The sequence below is a fragment of the Typopeltis vanoorti genome, chromosome 3 (genome assembly GCF_054136105.1).
Source record: "Typopeltis vanoorti isolate ZY-2024b chromosome 3, IOZ_Tvanoo_1.0, whole genome shotgun sequence".
Classification (NCBI taxonomy): Eukaryota; Metazoa; Arthropoda; class Arachnida; order Uropygi; family Thelyphonidae; genus Typopeltis; species Typopeltis vanoorti.
Window position 1 is genome coordinate 37,645,659 of NC_143551.1, and position 17,147 is coordinate 37,662,805.

General features: G+C 37.5%; 1 protein-coding gene across 2 annotated transcripts in view; it reads right to left on the reverse strand.

Moving 5' to 3' along the window:
• Positions 1 to 16,877, reverse strand: part of Klp10A (kinesin-like protein 10A) — a 469,762-nt gene extending 452,885 nt beyond the window's left edge. For both annotated transcript variants that reach the window (XM_090390589.1, XM_090390588.1), the window contains exon 1: positions 16,482 to 16,877. In XM_090390589.1, coding sequence (XP_090246715.1) covers positions 16,482 to 16,542 — 61 coding nt within the window. In that variant the 5' untranslated portion in view covers positions 16,543 to 16,877. The remainder of the gene's footprint in view (positions 1 to 16,481) is intronic.
• Between the last annotated feature and the right edge of the window lie 270 nt (positions 16,878 to 17,147).

Below are 17,147 nucleotides of genomic sequence, written 5' to 3' on the forward strand. Positions count from 1 at the left end.
GGTCATGTTTTAGTAATCTACTTATTACAATAAAGTGACTGCTTCCTTGGACAGAGGAAAAGGATACACAGTAATATACCTGGATTTCGCAAAAGCTTTTGATAGAGTATCTCATGATAGGTTGACAGTCAAACTAGAGCAGATGGGGTTGGATATTAGATTGGTGCATTGGATTGGAGACTGGCTATCTGATAGGTATCAACAAGTTGTGTATGGGGGAGCGATATCCAGGAAAAGAAAAGGCACTAGTGGAGTGCCTCAGGGGTCTGTTTTAGGTCCATTGCTGTTTAACTTGTATATTATTGATACAGGTGAAGATTTGGATGGAGATATTCAGTTGTTTGCAGATGATGCACAGTTGGGATGAACCATGAAGTTTAGTGAAGATGTTGTGGCCTTACAGGAAGACTTGAATAGATTGAGTGATTGAGCACGGAAATGGGGATGTGAGTTCAATGTTGCAAAATGTAAGGTTTTAAAATTTAGAAAACAAAGATGGGATGCAGAATTTATGCTTGGTGAGAATATACTGTTGGAGGTAGAGGAAATAAGAGATCTGGGGGTGATAGTGGATAAGGATCTAAAATTTAGGGGACACATCGCCAAAATTGTGTAGGCAACACAAAGGCTTCTGGGAATGATGCGGAGGGGACACTGACGTGGAGAAGTAGGGAGATTCTTGTTATGTTATATAAGGCTTCATTAGGCCACACATGGACTATTGTGCCCAGATTTGGTCACCTGGTTTTTAGAAGGATGAAGATGTTGAAGATGAAGAAGATGTTGGAAAGGGTCCAAAGGAGACTGACTAAGGTAGTTTCTGACCTCTGGAATGTCGAGTATGAGGAAAGATTGAGAAGATGTAATTTGCAGAGTCTGGTGGACAGGAGGAAGAGGGGGAGATATGATAGAGACCTACAAGTTGGTAAGGGGTTGTTATAGGATCAATGTTGGAGAAGTTTTACAGAGAACAGTGAGAGATCAGAGGAGAACCAGAGGTCATCCCTGGAAACTGTATAAAGAGGGTGTGAGTAAGGGAGTGAGAGGCAGGTTTTTTTCATGCAGAGTTGTGAATGATTGGAATGCTTAGCCTGAGAACGTGGTGTCTGCAAAGAGTTTGAATGTGTTTAAAACACGGTATGATGAGCTGTGTGTGTGTGTGTGTGTGTGTGTGAGAGAGATAAAAGGACCTCCCAGATGAGTCTTCGACTCCATGAGGTCTTGGGGTGGTAATAATAATAATTCACTCAATTCAGCATATTTTGACAGGAATATGGGTGCTTGCAGTGACGTGTTCAAAGAACGAGTACGATGGTATCGTAAACAAGTCAATGCATGCAAGTCGATCCGGGCTAGATTTCAAATCTATAAATACCAGTGGTTTAGGAATTAGTTTCATTATTTTTTTCTGTGCTTTGTCATCAATCATCAGTCAAAAGTGTGATAGATAAGTGGAGTCATACAAAGTGTAAATTAAATCTTTTATTTTGTGAATATTTTTGCAAATCTTATTACTTCATTATGTCTGAATATAAGAAGAAATGTCGACAGTACAGTATTGAGTATTTGAAATATGGTTTTATTCAGTCTCCTACGAACCAATTATTACCCATGTGCTTGATTTGCTAAAAAGTGTTTTCAAATGAAGCCTTTTAAGCTACAAGAGCATTTGACTAAAATGCATGCTGACAAAAAGGATAAAGATTTGTCCTATTTTCAAGTACTAGAAGAAAAATATTTTAAATGTCTAACTATATCAAAACTTTTTACATCATCCACTAAACAAGATAATGACGGATTACAAGCTTCTTATAATATTTCATTATTAATCGCAAAAGCAGGAAAACCACACAATTGGTGAGGAATTAATCTTGCCGGCAGTAAAAGAAGTAATAAACACTGTTCTTCATAAGCCAGCGCCAGATATCATCAGGAAAATTCCTTTGAGCAATAATTCAGTGCAAAGAAGAATCGATGAAATGGCTGAAGACATTGAAAAATCATTGTGCGATTATTTGAAGACATGCCAATTTTCCATTCAACTCGATGAATCAACTCTCCCAAATAATGAACCACTACTCTTATCATACGTACGATTCATAAAAGAAGAAAAAGTTTGTCAAGAATTATTATTTGCTAAAAACTTGGAAGCAGATACAAAGCGAGAATCTATGTTTAACATCATGACTAAGTTTTTTCAAGAGAAAGACATTCCTATTCGTAATATTTTGTCTGCTGCTACTGATGGTGCTCCAGCAATGACAGTACTGCATCTGCAAGTACCGCATATCAGCTGCATTCCTGATAACCCGACTTATCTTTGCATCATTAGCATATGCTGTTTGTCGCTTGGCCAGGAAGGTGACAAGCATGGTAAAGAAAGAAAAAAGGTGTAATATGAGAGAAGACTGGCTGGTCAGGACAAAGTTAATTCAAAATACTTCTGCTATATGGCAAGAGGAAAAATAATTATGGCATGTTGACTACTGGTGGATATTCATGGTAACAGAGTGACAGTTGCCATTAATTACTGAGCAAGCAGTTTATCAGTATATATCATACTGGTGTAAATGATGCTGTGCAACAAAGGGAGGCTAGTAGCAGGAGAATTGGGAGTGAAAGATTCAGTTGTATATCAGGTATTCATTGGGTTAGATGTTAATAAAGTTGTGAGAATAGATAATATATCACTACATATTTTTAAGGAATGTGCACAATAGTTAGCTATTCCCTTGACCTTGTTTTTAATGAAAAGTACTGCAGTGGAAACAAGGCAAAATAGTACCACTCCAAAAACATGGTTCTAGGATAGAAGTTTCCAATTACAGACCAATCTGTATAACTGCATGTGTGGTCAAGGTGCTAGAGAGATTGGGTTGATAGACATAGGATTATTTATGATGGTTTGCATGGATATGAAGAGGGTAGGTCTTGTTTTAGTAATTTACTTGCATTTTATGATAATAATGAGGTTGTGAGAATAGAGGTTACACTGGATAAGGGAGATTCGTATACAGTGGTGTACTTGAACTTCACACAAGTTTCGTCGATTAACATATAATAAATTGGTGTACAATCTACAGAGGATGGTAATATATAGTATATTGGTTAGATGGATTGGTGACTAGCTCTAAATGATATATCACATGGACTGGGGAGCTTTAGTTTGCTGAATGTTAATTCACATCAGAAAGATCTGAATAGACTTTTGACTTCAACAAAGGAGTGAGTTTGTAGTTTTAATATTAATAAGTGCAAAGTGTTGCATTTTGAAGCACAGAAACACACTGTTTGGAAAGAAGTCAACAGACAATAGTGTGAGGAACAAACAGCCACGGCATGCACCTTAATAAGATGAAGGACTTCCTTTCACTGCCATTACTGCAGCAATACGAAAGGTACACTTTACACAAGCGTACAATAGCAATCGATGGTAATTTTGGTCCAGTATTCCTGGAGGCATGTAATGGACTGTTGGGAGATGTCACTTCACCTCACACAACATTACAGGTCATCACACAGATGCTGAAAAGGGTTGAGATCAGGGATCTGTGGAGGCCAGTCAAGTGTGGTGACATTCATGTCCACAAACCATGCAATTACAGCAACAGTCTTATGACACAGATTATTTTGCTGAAAGCAACAATGATCAGTTCTGTAGAAACGTCACAAACTAGAATCATTGCACTGTCCAGAATGTTCAGATATCTCTCAGAATTCAATGCTCCTAACAAAGGTCGAGGTCAAACCAGGAAAAACAAGACCATACCATCACACTGCCACCTCTGAATTTCATAGTGGGAGTTATGCACTCTAATAATGACAGAGAGGAGTTTAGAAGGAGGGCCATAATCGCAAATGACATTATGCGCAGGTTATGCAGACGGTGTGGTGTGGAATTCGTGGACGTGTGGAATGAGTTTGAAGGGCGAAGGACTTATACAAGATGGATGGCCTGCATTTGAATGGACTTGGTGTGCGGAGACTGGAAAGAGTGTTGTTGAATGAAGTGAAAATGGATGTGCAAAACCAGGGAAACTAGAACTACCAAGGAGGGGGGGGGATGGATATGCAGACATCAGCGAGACAGATGAGTGTAAGAATGTATATAATGTACCCGAGCCAGCACTAAGGACAAAAAATGGGAATGGGTCATTTAGAATAATGCATCAATATAGGAGTGGGACAAAGGGATCACTGCATTTCATGTATACTAATGCCAGGAGTATTAGGAACAAGAAGGAAGAATTTTTGGCCTTGATTGGCTCTTCCTGGCCACAGGTTATTGGCATTAGTGAAACATGGCTGACGGAAGATGATATAGTTAGTGGGATAGAATGTGTAGGTTATAGTGTGTTTAGGAGGGACAGAGAGAATAAAATGGGGGGAGGGGTATTATTGATGATAGCTGATGAACTGCAGCCAAGGAGAATTGAAGTTGTATCGCAGGATAGTGAAAGGAGCTCATTTGAGGCTATTTGGTGTGAGATTGAGACTGGCAAAATAAAATATACAGTTGGGTGCTGCTATAGACCAGGTGATGGAATAGATGGTGGAGATAGTATGCATAGGAAAATTGATGGAAGTGGAAGTGGAGTGAAAGGAGGGTAATTATTATGGGGGATTTCAACTATGGTAACATTGATTGGGAGGAGGAGAGGACACATGTGAAGGAGGAAAAGGATTTTATTCAATTATTAAGGGATAACTATCTGAGACAGCATGTAATTGAAAATACTAGGGGTATGAGAGTGCTTGACCTCGTAATAGCATCTGAGAATTTGATTGTAATGAATATGACCATGTTGCCACCTACTGGTGAGAGTGATCATAAGGTCTTGACCTGGGAGGTGGCTAAAGGTGTGGAATTTTCGATTAAGACAGGGTATATGTGGAATTACTGTGCTGGCAAGTATGACAAGCTTAGGAGATTGCTTGGATCAGTGCCATGGCATGTACAACTGCAAGGGCTGGACGTTGATAAAGCATGGAAAGTGGTCAAGGAGCATTTACAGGAGGTTATGGCTGATTATATACCTAGGGTCCGAATAGTAAAACAAGTAGGGGTTAAATGGATGAATAACACCATTAAGCTTGAGCTGCAAAAAAAGAAACAACTGTGGAGGGAATTTAAAGAAAGGGGTGACCTGCAGGCACACGAACGGTATAAAGTGCAGGCCAGAAAGGTAATGAGTGTGGTAAAAAAAAGCAAAAGCGGATTATGAAAGGAAACTAGCTATGCAAGCAAAAGAGAATCCCAAACAGTTCTTTCAATATGCTGCAAGTAAGAAAAAACTGTACGCGGCAAAATGATTTTAAGGAATGACGATGGTAAGGAGGTCACTGAATCAGTCGATATAGTGGAGTTACTGAGCGTGCACTTTGCAAAAGCATGTCATCCAGGTGGTGACATTGAAAAAATGAAGGAACCATTAGTTTATAGGGGAATAGTGATGAATGAAGTGGAGGTGACTAGTCTATTACAGAACCTTAATGTAAACACATCTGTGGGATTGGATGGTATACCGGCACGGGTCTTGCGTGAAGCGGCTAAGGAATTATCAGTGCCCTTGACCATGTTGTTTAATCTGAATCTCAGGTCTGAAAAGAGGGGAAAATAGTTTCACTGCATAAAGCAGGATCCAAGACTACGGTTGCAAATTACCGACCGATCAGCATATCAGGAGTCGTTGTCAAGGTCTTGGAGAAAGTAGTCAAGGGAAAAATACAGGAATGGATTGATGAAAATGAGATACTGTATACAGGGGACAGCATGGCTTTGTGAAGGGTAGATCATGCTTCAGTAACTTGCTCAAGTTTTATAACAAGGTGACAGCTCAACTGGATAAGGGAAATGGGTTTACAGTGATACTGCTGGACCTGGCAAAGGTGTTTGACAGGATACCACATGGAATGCTAATCCGTAAACTACAACATATGGGAATGGATATAGGGTTGGTGAGATGGATAGGTGGTTGGTTGATGGAGAGATATCAAAGAGTAGTTTATTCAGGAGTAGAGTCCAAAAAGACGGCCTGTGACTAGTGGTGTGCTGCAGGGTTCTGTTCTTGGACCACTGCTGTTTAATCTGTTCATTAACGATATAGGGAAGGATCTAAGTGGAACAATTCATTTGTTCACTGATGATGCAAAGTTGGGTAGGGCAACAGTGAATGCAGAAGATGTCAAAGTCTTGCAGGATGACTTAGATAGATTGGAGTTCTGGGCTAAGGAGAATGGATGTCAATTTAATGTGACAAAATGTAAGGTTATGCATTTTGGGGTGAAAAGATTAGCAGCAGTATACCACATTGGTGGAACTGTACTCCAAGAGATTGATGAGGCCAGGGACTTGGGAGTGTTGGTGGATAGGGAGATGAAGTTTAGGGGACACATTGCAAAAGTAGCTAAATCAGCTCATCAACTCACTTGGTTGTTGAAAAATACCTTGCCGAGCAGAGACAAGCAAGTTATTGTACCTCTGTACCGAGCCTTGATAAGACCTCATCTCGACTACTGTGCCCAGATTTGGTCACCTCGGTTCCTTCTTGATGGGGAGGAGGTGGAGAGGATCCAGAGGCGAGTGACTAAGATGATAACAGGTCTATGGAATGAACCATATGAGAACAGGTTGAAGATTTGTGGGTTGCAGAAACTAATTGATAGGCAGAAAAGGGGAGATATGATTGAGACATTCAAATTGCTAAAGGGATTCTATAGGATTAATTCAGAGGATATTTTTGAGATCAGGACTGGTAGTGGGAGAACTAGGGGATACCTATGGAAGCTGGGCAAGAGTGTGGTTAGCAGGGGTGTTAGAGCTGGGTTCTTTAGTTTTAGAGTGGTAAATGAGTGGAATAAGCTGCCAGAGTCTGTTGTGGGTGCTATGACGGTGAACAAGTTCAAGGCAAGGTATGATAGATACTGTGAGAATGTAATCGCATAGTTGTGTGGACATGATGTTTAGGGCCTCCCTCGATGAGTCTAAGGACTCCTGGAGTCGCCCGAAATAATAATAATAATAATAATAGACGTTTGCTGGGCATCTGCCAGATTCACTTGTCAATCTGTTCGGTAGAGGGTGTTGAGAGATTAGCTGCTCATCAATACAGCTTTCCAAGCTTCCACATCCCACTATACATGATCTTTGCACTACTGAGGACAACACTGCATGTTGGCTCAGGTAATGTGGAGCTTGCATATTGCAGTCCTATCATAGAAACCTATGTTGTGAGCCTCGGATCTAAATTTTTTGTGCAGATACGTGTTCAAGTCGATGCACAGAACTCTGCATTCAACATGTCAGCAGGCAAATGGCAGTTTTACAAATTATCCTTTGTAGCAACCTACAGATAGTGGGTCATCCACAATGGGGTAGCACTAGCAGTTGACTCCCTGCATTTCCATCTCAGTATGGTATCACTGATTGTTGACCTGGGATGGCAAACTGTTGACCAATTTGCCAACAATCTGTTGAACAGATTGGCCAGCAACATAACATCCTATCACAACACTTCTTTCAAATTCCATCAGTTCTCTTCTCACAGTCATTTTACCTGGAGACAGTTGTGATTTGGGAACGTCATATTACTCCAATTTATACTGGCTACAAACACGTGACTTGTTACATGACAAGCTGCAGCTTATGTTGGTGTCTATTGACTTCTTTCCAAGCAGTGTACTATATTGAGAGTGCTATGCTGAAGGAAGTAAATGAGATTTGAGAGTGATGGTTGACAGTTGACTGAAGTTTTGAGGACATATTGCAAATCATAGTGCCACTATAATAAGAAATACACTAACAAGTAGGGATGATAAGGAGATTGTTGTGCCACTGTATAAAGCAATGGTCAGACCACACTTTAACTATTGTGCTAAGATCTGGTCACCTGGTTTCACTGTGATGTGGACCATTGGAGAATTTCAGAGATGAGTAACTAAGAAAACATCATGACTCTAGAATATTGGCTATGGAGAGGGGTTGAAGGAATGTGAATTGCACTTTGGTGGATAGGAGATAAAGAAGTGATATGATAGGGACATTTCAAGTTAGTGAGAGGATTTTATTAGATTAATACAGAAAGGGTTATAAAAAAGTAGATGGTGAGAGGAGAAGAACCAGGGGGCCATCACTGGAAGTTATATAAGAGTGTGGTGAAGAGGAGTGTGAGGAATAGATTTTTTACATGAAGTCTGGGTGAATGGAACATTACCAGAATATATAGTAATGCGGGGAGTGTTAAAATTTACGACTCATTATGATAAATATGTTGTTACTTGAATGAATATACCATGATGAGTCTGCAAGTCCATGGAGGGTGTAATACTAATGCATGCATACAAAAAGAAAAGCAATATTAAATAATGAAAATCTGGAAAGTAATGCATTTAGGAAAATGCAAATAAACAGATACTACATATAGAGTGATAAATATTACTTTGCTCTTTATCCCATCCCACTCATAGCATTTATTTGCTAGTTCTTATGTTTCAGGTATGCCTTGTGTATGAGTGATATATATGTAGAAAGTATTTTTACCTTGGGTATAATATATGTTAAAGATGCCAAGCTATTTTAAACCTGGTTGTACTCCATTTCCCAAGTAAGCAAACAGACAAATAAGTCAAGTTGGCGCCTGAATGTATTGCAAGTCTAGGTGACCCGTAAAGTAGTACAAGTCTAGGCAACTCGGAAAGGTGGAATAAGCTCTGATCACCATTCTTGATATTTTACCCTTAATGTAAAGCCCATCTCCTTGAGGAGATGTATGATGCTATGCATTAAAGGCAAGGGGCCACTATCCAGACCGGTTTCGACCTTTATTGAGGTCTCATCAGTGGGAGCCAGGCTTAGAAATACCAAGGTTAGGTAACATAGAGCTTATAAGTATTTTACCAAAACAAGTTACCATAAGGTGCTTTGACCTTATTAAATAAAAATCTCAGGATTATAGATAGATGTAGAAAGTTTTTTACCTTGGGTATAATATATGTGAAAGATGCCAATACACACACACACACATTGAATATATACAGGGTGTTCGGGATAAATTTGACAGTTTCGTAAGGAAAAAGAAAATCTTCTTTGTATCTATTAAATTTAATGAATTGACAAAAAAACATTACAGGCAGAGTTAATTACAATACTATCAACAAGATTTACTCAAAATAACCACCATTAGCATCGATCACAGCTTCAATTCTGCTTCGGAACCTCGAACAAGCTGATGCTACAGTCTCCCTGGGAAGGGCCGCAAAAACTGTTTTAATTTTATCCATTAACTGGGCTTTTGTATTACTGGAAGTGCGATTGGTGTCTTTTTCAACTGCGCCCCATACAAAATAATCCATGGGGTTAAGGTCTGGGGAGTTTGGAGGCCAAACATTTGGACTGGTGAAGTCGTAGAAATTTTCAGACAACCATTTTTGACTTTTCCCAGAGGTGTGGCAAGGGGCCGAATCCTGCTGCCATACATACGGCCTACCATTGGCTACCCTTGTTATCCAGGGCTTGACTACAGTTAGCAACTCCACGAACAAAGCCCGAATTCCAATGCCAGGGTTCTTCAACACCTGTTCCTGCAGATTTGCGAGGAATTCTGCTGTACGAACGCAATCAGATCGTCTGCTAGGGATCTTTCTTCTTGCTACATCCTCGTAGTCACCATTGCAAGTCTCTAGTTCATGCCTGATTGTTTTTACTGTATTCAGGGAGCATTGGGCAGCAGTCGTAATATCCTTATTTTGATGGCGGGCACGAATCATCATGATACAAGTTATTCTCTTCCATGATTCAGGTGGGTTCCAGCTATCCATCCTTTCTGACATCTTGTATATGAATGAAGAAGGGTCCAAACTTTTAAATGAAGAGAAGTGTGTGTTAATACATGTAACTTACGGAAAAATATAATTAATATGTCAAATTTATCCCGAACACCCTGTATATTACATACACATTTAAAAAATAAAACAAGAATGCCATGGATCTGAAATTTCAACAAATTTAGAATAGCAGTCTTCTTACTCTCTATGTCACTCTACAGTGAGACTTCCAGGGAGTAAGCGACTCATCAAGGGAGAGAGGGGGGGACCACACATTACAAGCACCAGGCAACACCTGTTCTTGAACTCATTCCCACTGCATGCGCTCACCAAATTCATTAGCATCCATTCTAAAATACAAGAATATTTTGGGAAAATTGGAAAAAAGAGCAAAGCTAATAATAATGGCAAATACCTGTTGGATTTCTGCTCAGAACATGGGCTGGTTATTACTAACACCATATTCCAACATAAAAATGTGCAGAAATTCACATGGAGAGAAAAGGCAAGGAATAAGAAAAGTCTCATTGACTATGTTATTGTTGATAGTGAGGTTTTCTCACTAGTGCAAGACGTTAGAGTGTAGATGACTTGAAATTGGAAGTGATCACCATTTAGTCTTGTGCAGGATAAAATTGAATTTCATACTGAAAAGAAAAACACATAAGAAAGTTTTAAATCGAATAAAAGTTATACAGTTCTCAGATGTGAACTGTAGACTAAAATACACAAACATTATTCAAGAAAAAATGAAAGAGTTTGAGAACAGGAACCAAACCTTGGAGATTCAGTGGCAAGCCCTGAAGAAAACACCGATTGATTCAGCCAGAGAGGCATGTGGTGAGGTTGTCTGAAAGATAGAAAAATCAGAACTCAATGGTGGACACAGGAAGTTAAAGAGGTAGTGAAGGAAAAGAAACAAGCATACCAAAAGTTTTTGGCAAATAAGTCAGCTTGTGCTCTTAGAGAATACAGAGACAAATGTAAGAAAGCTAAACACTGTATCAAACTATTTAAACAAAAGCCATGGGAAGACTGTGGTAAGAACATAGAAAATAAATATGAAGAAGGTGGCAAGATATTCTGGAGGTTGTTGAAAAAGCTCAGTAATAGAGGAAAGAATGCTTTATTATTATTACGTAACACCTCCAGGGAGTCCAAAGACTCATTGAGGGGGGGGGGTATCTACTCCACAATTACCTTCATCTACACCAACGACATCTACAGCCGACCATCACCACTAGTATTTTCACAGACAGTGAAAAAACATCCAAGCCCACGGCAGGATTCGAACGCGCAGCCTTTTTGTTGGAGAGTGGATACGCTAACCACTCGGCCAACCAGGCCTTTAAAAGGAATCAGAGATGATCAAGGTGATATGCAAACTGGAGAAAAAGATATCCTTGATGTATGGAGTAAAATTGCTAAATGAAACAAGCAGTGATGACAGGACAGTGGTAAAAGACACTCAACAGACATGCAATCAAGAATACATATCCATTGCTTGAAGATGAAAAAGCCATCAAAAGCCTGAAATGTGGAAAGGCAGCAGGAGTAGATGATATTCGACCAGAAATGCTCAAGTATGGAGATATAAAAGTCTTACAGTGGCTGCACTGCACTGCATAGTTCAGAAGGCCTGGACAGAGGGATGAATTCCAGATGATTGGAGCAGAGCTCTCATAGTATCCATATATAAAACAGGAAATAAAACTGAATGTGAGAATTACAGAGGTATTTCCCTACTGAGTGTTCCTGGTAAGATTTATTAAAGTATACCTGAAAAATGAAGGATTGTGGAAGGGAAGCTTGGTGAAAAACAAACTGGATTCAGGCCAAATAGAGGTTGTCAGCATCAGATTTTCACTTTACGCAAAATAGCTGAGAAATCATGGGAATATAACAAAGAGCTGTATTTAAGTTTTGTAGATGTGGGTATGGCATATGACAGGGTGCCAAGAGAAAAGCTATTCAAAACACTACAGTTGTATGGTGTCAATGGGGCATTATATCAAGCAATACTTAGTCTTTATTTGAGTTGTAAGTCAGCAGGCAAGATTGAAGGAAGTACAGGAAGACGATTTAATGTTAATTCTGGTGTCAGACAAGGATGTACATTATCCCATCTGTTATTCATTATTTATATGGATCACATTATGAACGAAATTGGTATTATACCTGATATCAAAATTTGAAATGTCAATCTCAGCTCTTTACTTTATGCAGATGATGTTATACTTCTAAATAAATCCAGTACAAGTCTGCAAGATTCCTTGACTAAATTGAATAACTGTTGTAATAGATATGGTATGAGGGTCAGCAATAACAAAACAATGAAAATATGTAGAAGTATTGAAAATATCAAGTGCATTGTGAATGGAGAAGCTATAGAACAAGTAAAACGTTTCAGCTACTTAGGCATGATTTTTAGTGAAAATGGTAAATCAGATATGGAAATAGATAACAGAATCAACAAAACTGGTATGGTAGGAAATCAGCTGAATAAATTATATGGAATAAGAGAGAAATTTGTCAAAACACTAAATTAGCTATATACAAGACAGTGTTCTAGCCAATTTTAACTTATGGATCTGAGAGCTGATTTAGAAATAAAACACTTCACCAAAGACTAGAGACTGCAGTTATGTCAATCCTGAGAAAGATTATAGGCATGAACAGATGGAAAATCAATGCCAATATCATATTAAAAACGAGGATATTACAAAAGAACATGACATTATTAGCATCCAGAAATGTGTTAGCAGAGTGGCAAAAAGACTCAGAGGAAGACCAAGATATAGGTGGATTGATACAGTAAAAAGTGCCTTAGAAGACAGATATATAAAAATCTGATAATGTTCGAGTCTTGACAGGTAACAGATTGATTTGGAGAAAAATTGTAGACAGGAAGTTAGTGGTGATGTAAGTTTTTCATGTAGTACTATCATATCCTGTACACCAGCACTTCCCAAACTGTAGGCCAAGGCCCACTTGGGGGCTGTAGGTTTTGTTGAGGGGGGCATGAAATAATGAAAACAAATTGAAAATGTTTTAAGACTAAGTCAATTTTTTTATCTTAAAAGAAACGTATTTAATTTTTATTATTTATTTATTTTTTTGTTATTTTTTATATTTTAATGGGAAAAAAATCACACACTGGTGGGGGTTCACAAATTTTGCTTCCTGCATATTTCGGCACTTAATGAATATTAGTAAATATATGCTTATTCATATGTTTCATTTCAAAGCAGAAATCTAAGAATTGCAGTTTAAAATATTTCACCTGATATTGACTTTGTGTAGCAGTATTGAAACACATCCATCACATTCTTTCTTTATTATCAATCGTTTTACGTTTCATGTGATTGTACTGCAAATGTACAATAACTATATATCTATCTATCAATATAAAAATATGAGATAATGTGCCAAGTTAAATGTGTATGTATGCTAAAAATGTAATATTTGCATTTGATTTTTGCAATATTCGCTGTGTATGTTTTGTATTGAATATAAATACAATAAATATTATAATAATGTCTATATTATGATTTTTTTGAGGGGGGCCGTGAAATAAGGGGGCCCCTGACATCCAGAAGTTTGGGAAGCACTGCTATACATTAGGAATTGGATGATGACTTACAGGGAGTCAGGGCTCATCAAGGTGGGGGGGCACACATTACAAGCGCCAGCCAACACCTGTTCTTGACAATCATGTTACCCATCTTTTTCTCCTGTTTGCTAATATCAGTAGTACAGAAATTCTCACTCTGTCTTCATAATCTGTATTCTACAATCCTGATATCATTTTTAACACTATCCTTTATGCTCTCCATATGTCAGAATCAACACAGAAATCAGATCTATACACAATAGTCCAAGTGAGAGATTACAAAGCCTTGTAAAGAGGCAAAGAAGAAGATTATTACTCGGAAAGAAAGCAATGACAAATTTAAGCAAGATCTTTAAAGATAAAGATATTAGCCTTGCAACAAAAATCAGAATCGTAAAAGCAATTGTATTCCCTGTGGTACTGTAGGGATGTCAAAGTTGAAAGAAAGAAGATAGATGCATTTGAATTATGGGTTTGCAGATGCTTACTAAGAATACCATGGACTGCAAAGCAAACTGATAAATCAGTGATAGACAGAATAAAACCAGATTGCTCTGTCGACGCTATGATCATCAAGCAAAAATTGTCATATTATGCAAGCAAATGATGCTTGCTAAAGTTGATGGAAGAAGAAGAGAAAGACCAAGAATTAGATGTGTGGATGGAGTTAAAGAAGCAACTGGAATGCACTTGGAAATACTAAAAGATATGGTCAGGGACAGATCTGAATGGAAAATGTTCATAGAATCACCAGGAGTCGAAAATGACTCAATGGAACATAACAGCAACAACAACAAAAAAAGGCAAAATGACTTCTTTACAAATCTAGGTTTGTTTCAGCATTTCAATTATCCTCCGAGTTGTGAACTTCAACTTCCTATCTATTAAAACTCCAAGATCCCTAACCTGTTCCGTTTCTTCTAGCATAATCCCACCAATATAATATGACATTGAATATCTCATTAAACCAAAGTGCATGACTTTACATTTACTAAGATTGCAATGACAGCAATTTCACATGCACACAATTCCAGCTTACTGAAATCACTCCGCAAGTAATGCAAATCAGCTGCATTCCAGATTTCCCTGGCTATCTTTGTGTCATCAGCAAATGGTGTATGTCTTCTGTCAAAAAACTCAATGTATAAATTAAATAACAATGGACCAAGGTCTGATACGTATGGCACATCACTGGTACCTTAAATCTTGCAGACTCAGATCCCCCATATGCCACTTTTTGATATCTGTCAGTCAGCCATCCGCTTATCTTTTTTAATACGACATTGGATATCTAATCACGCCAAAATGAATGACTTTACATTTACTGACATTCGTTTTCCCATGCCCACAATTCCAGCCTATTCAAATCATTCTGCAAGCACTGCATGTCAGCAGCATTCCTGATTACCCTACCTATCTTTGCATCATCAGCAAATAGCTGTATGTTGCTTGTCAAATCCTTCCCAATATCATTAATGTATAGATTGAATAACAGTGGACAAAACACTGATCCTTGTGGTACACCACTGATTACCTTAAATCTTTCAGACTCAGATCCCCCACATGCCACTTTTTGATATCTATCAGTCAGCCATCTTCTTATCCATGCTAACATTTTATAATCCAATCTCATATTCTCTAATGTATGCATCAGTCTTCCTTGCGGTATTCTGTCAAAAGCCTTAGCAAAATTCAAAAGTATCATGAGTGTCCATTCCTCTTATCTAACTCAATGGTAATATTATAGAATATGAGAAAGTTGCTCAAACACAACCTTCCCTTAATATGGGAAGTTCTTTGCAAAGTATAAATTCTCTGTCCACACATTTCAGTATTCAATCACTAACGAACTTTTCCAAAATCATCACCACCACTCCAGAGATACTGATGTTCGACGGTTGGATATATCAGTCTTTGCACCAGTGCAATGGATTACCATACATTCTTTTCACTCCTGTGTAATCTGCCCTGTTCTGAGACAAATTATTATTATTACATGACACCTCCAGGGATGCTATGCATATCTCACCATCTCCCCTACTACTTAATTATATAGCCTGGTCAAAAGAACATAGCATCTGTGCTGATATTCCATCAGTCCCTACTGCTGGATTCTTGTTCTAGTGTCTACTTCTCTTATGTCTGAGTTTATTCATCCAGTGAAGAGGCAGCAGGTGAAACTAGTTTGAGAGCTTTTAGTAAAACAGACATTCATTAGTTGAGAAATCTCTTCTGCATCAGTTACCCACATGCCATGTGTGTATTATATTATATAGCAGTTCCTAATATTATAAATTTTATGTTATAAACGATGTCGGCAACTACCTAAATATGACTGAACCATTTTTATAGGAAAACAAAACAAAAATTTTATATTTAATATATGAAATTTGTTTTAGCTTGTTTATAGATCTTTCCGAGATACATATATAATAAAAAATAATAATAAACCATTATTTAGTTCTTAATTATAATTTTTCTCCATTGTATAATATTTACCATTATATTAAATTTAGAAGTAATATAAACAATACATCATACAACAAAGTAATATTCCATTATGTTATATTTTGCTCAGAATCATGAAATCCTTCATATTCTGTTACATATTACATGTGTATATCCTATACGATAATAATATAATCAGGATATCCTTAATTAATAACTCACTGACTGAACTAGAACTTGACATTTCATCTCGTGCAAAATATCATTAAATTACAGATGAGCTTAATAGTGAATAGTTATAACTAAGAAATGTATGTATGTGATCATTTAAAGATTTCTGATGTTGCATTGTTTAAATCATGTATCCAATTTATAGCAAATCTTTTGTTAGCGATGGTAAGTCTTACACGTCTTTAAAAATCCAATACTACATATAGCGTTATAATCCTGTCAAGAAATGATTTTCAAATGGTCATTACGAGCCACTAGCCCAGTAATGTTTCTGGGCAGAGGAGAAAAAAATTATATAAAAACTCATAAAATAATTTAGAATTTAAATTTGACAAACGATAATTACTTTCAGCCAAAGCATACTTACCATCAGTACGCTGAATATTTACATTTAATCCGACTTTCAAGCTACCAACATCACCATCCATGTTTTATGAGAAATGCAAGTAGATGTTTTTAATGTATAAATTATTTAAGATTTTCAAAATTTCCACCTCCAAATAGTTAACATTCGGTAATAAGTAACAGCTACCATTTATGCGTTTATAAATGCACAATATGCACTTCCCTCCTACTATCTACGATCACCGTTAGCATAGGCATTCAATTCCTTTTATATTCATTTCGGCAACTGGTCGGGAGACAGAACATTTGAAATTTACTGGTTAAACTAAGCAAACCGCCATATGCTATCATGCTAACGATATGCATGTGTATATTTTAAGTTACGCTTGAACTTTTATTTAAACTTATAACTAACTTAAAGCATATATTAAATATATTTAATCCAAACTGTTTTCGCGCTTACAGTAATTTTTTGAATTATTCACAGCTTATCACCTATTCAGTCCTGGTGGATGGGACCGGCATAGACCATACATATTCGTAGATCTTTGACATGGGAAATATAGAAACTGAAAAAAATTCCATCAAATGTCACATTTCTTGTTTTTATTTTATATATTAATTGATTGGACCTATATCCAATATTTCATTGTAGCTGATCTCAGACGCAAACTGATCACGAAACAAT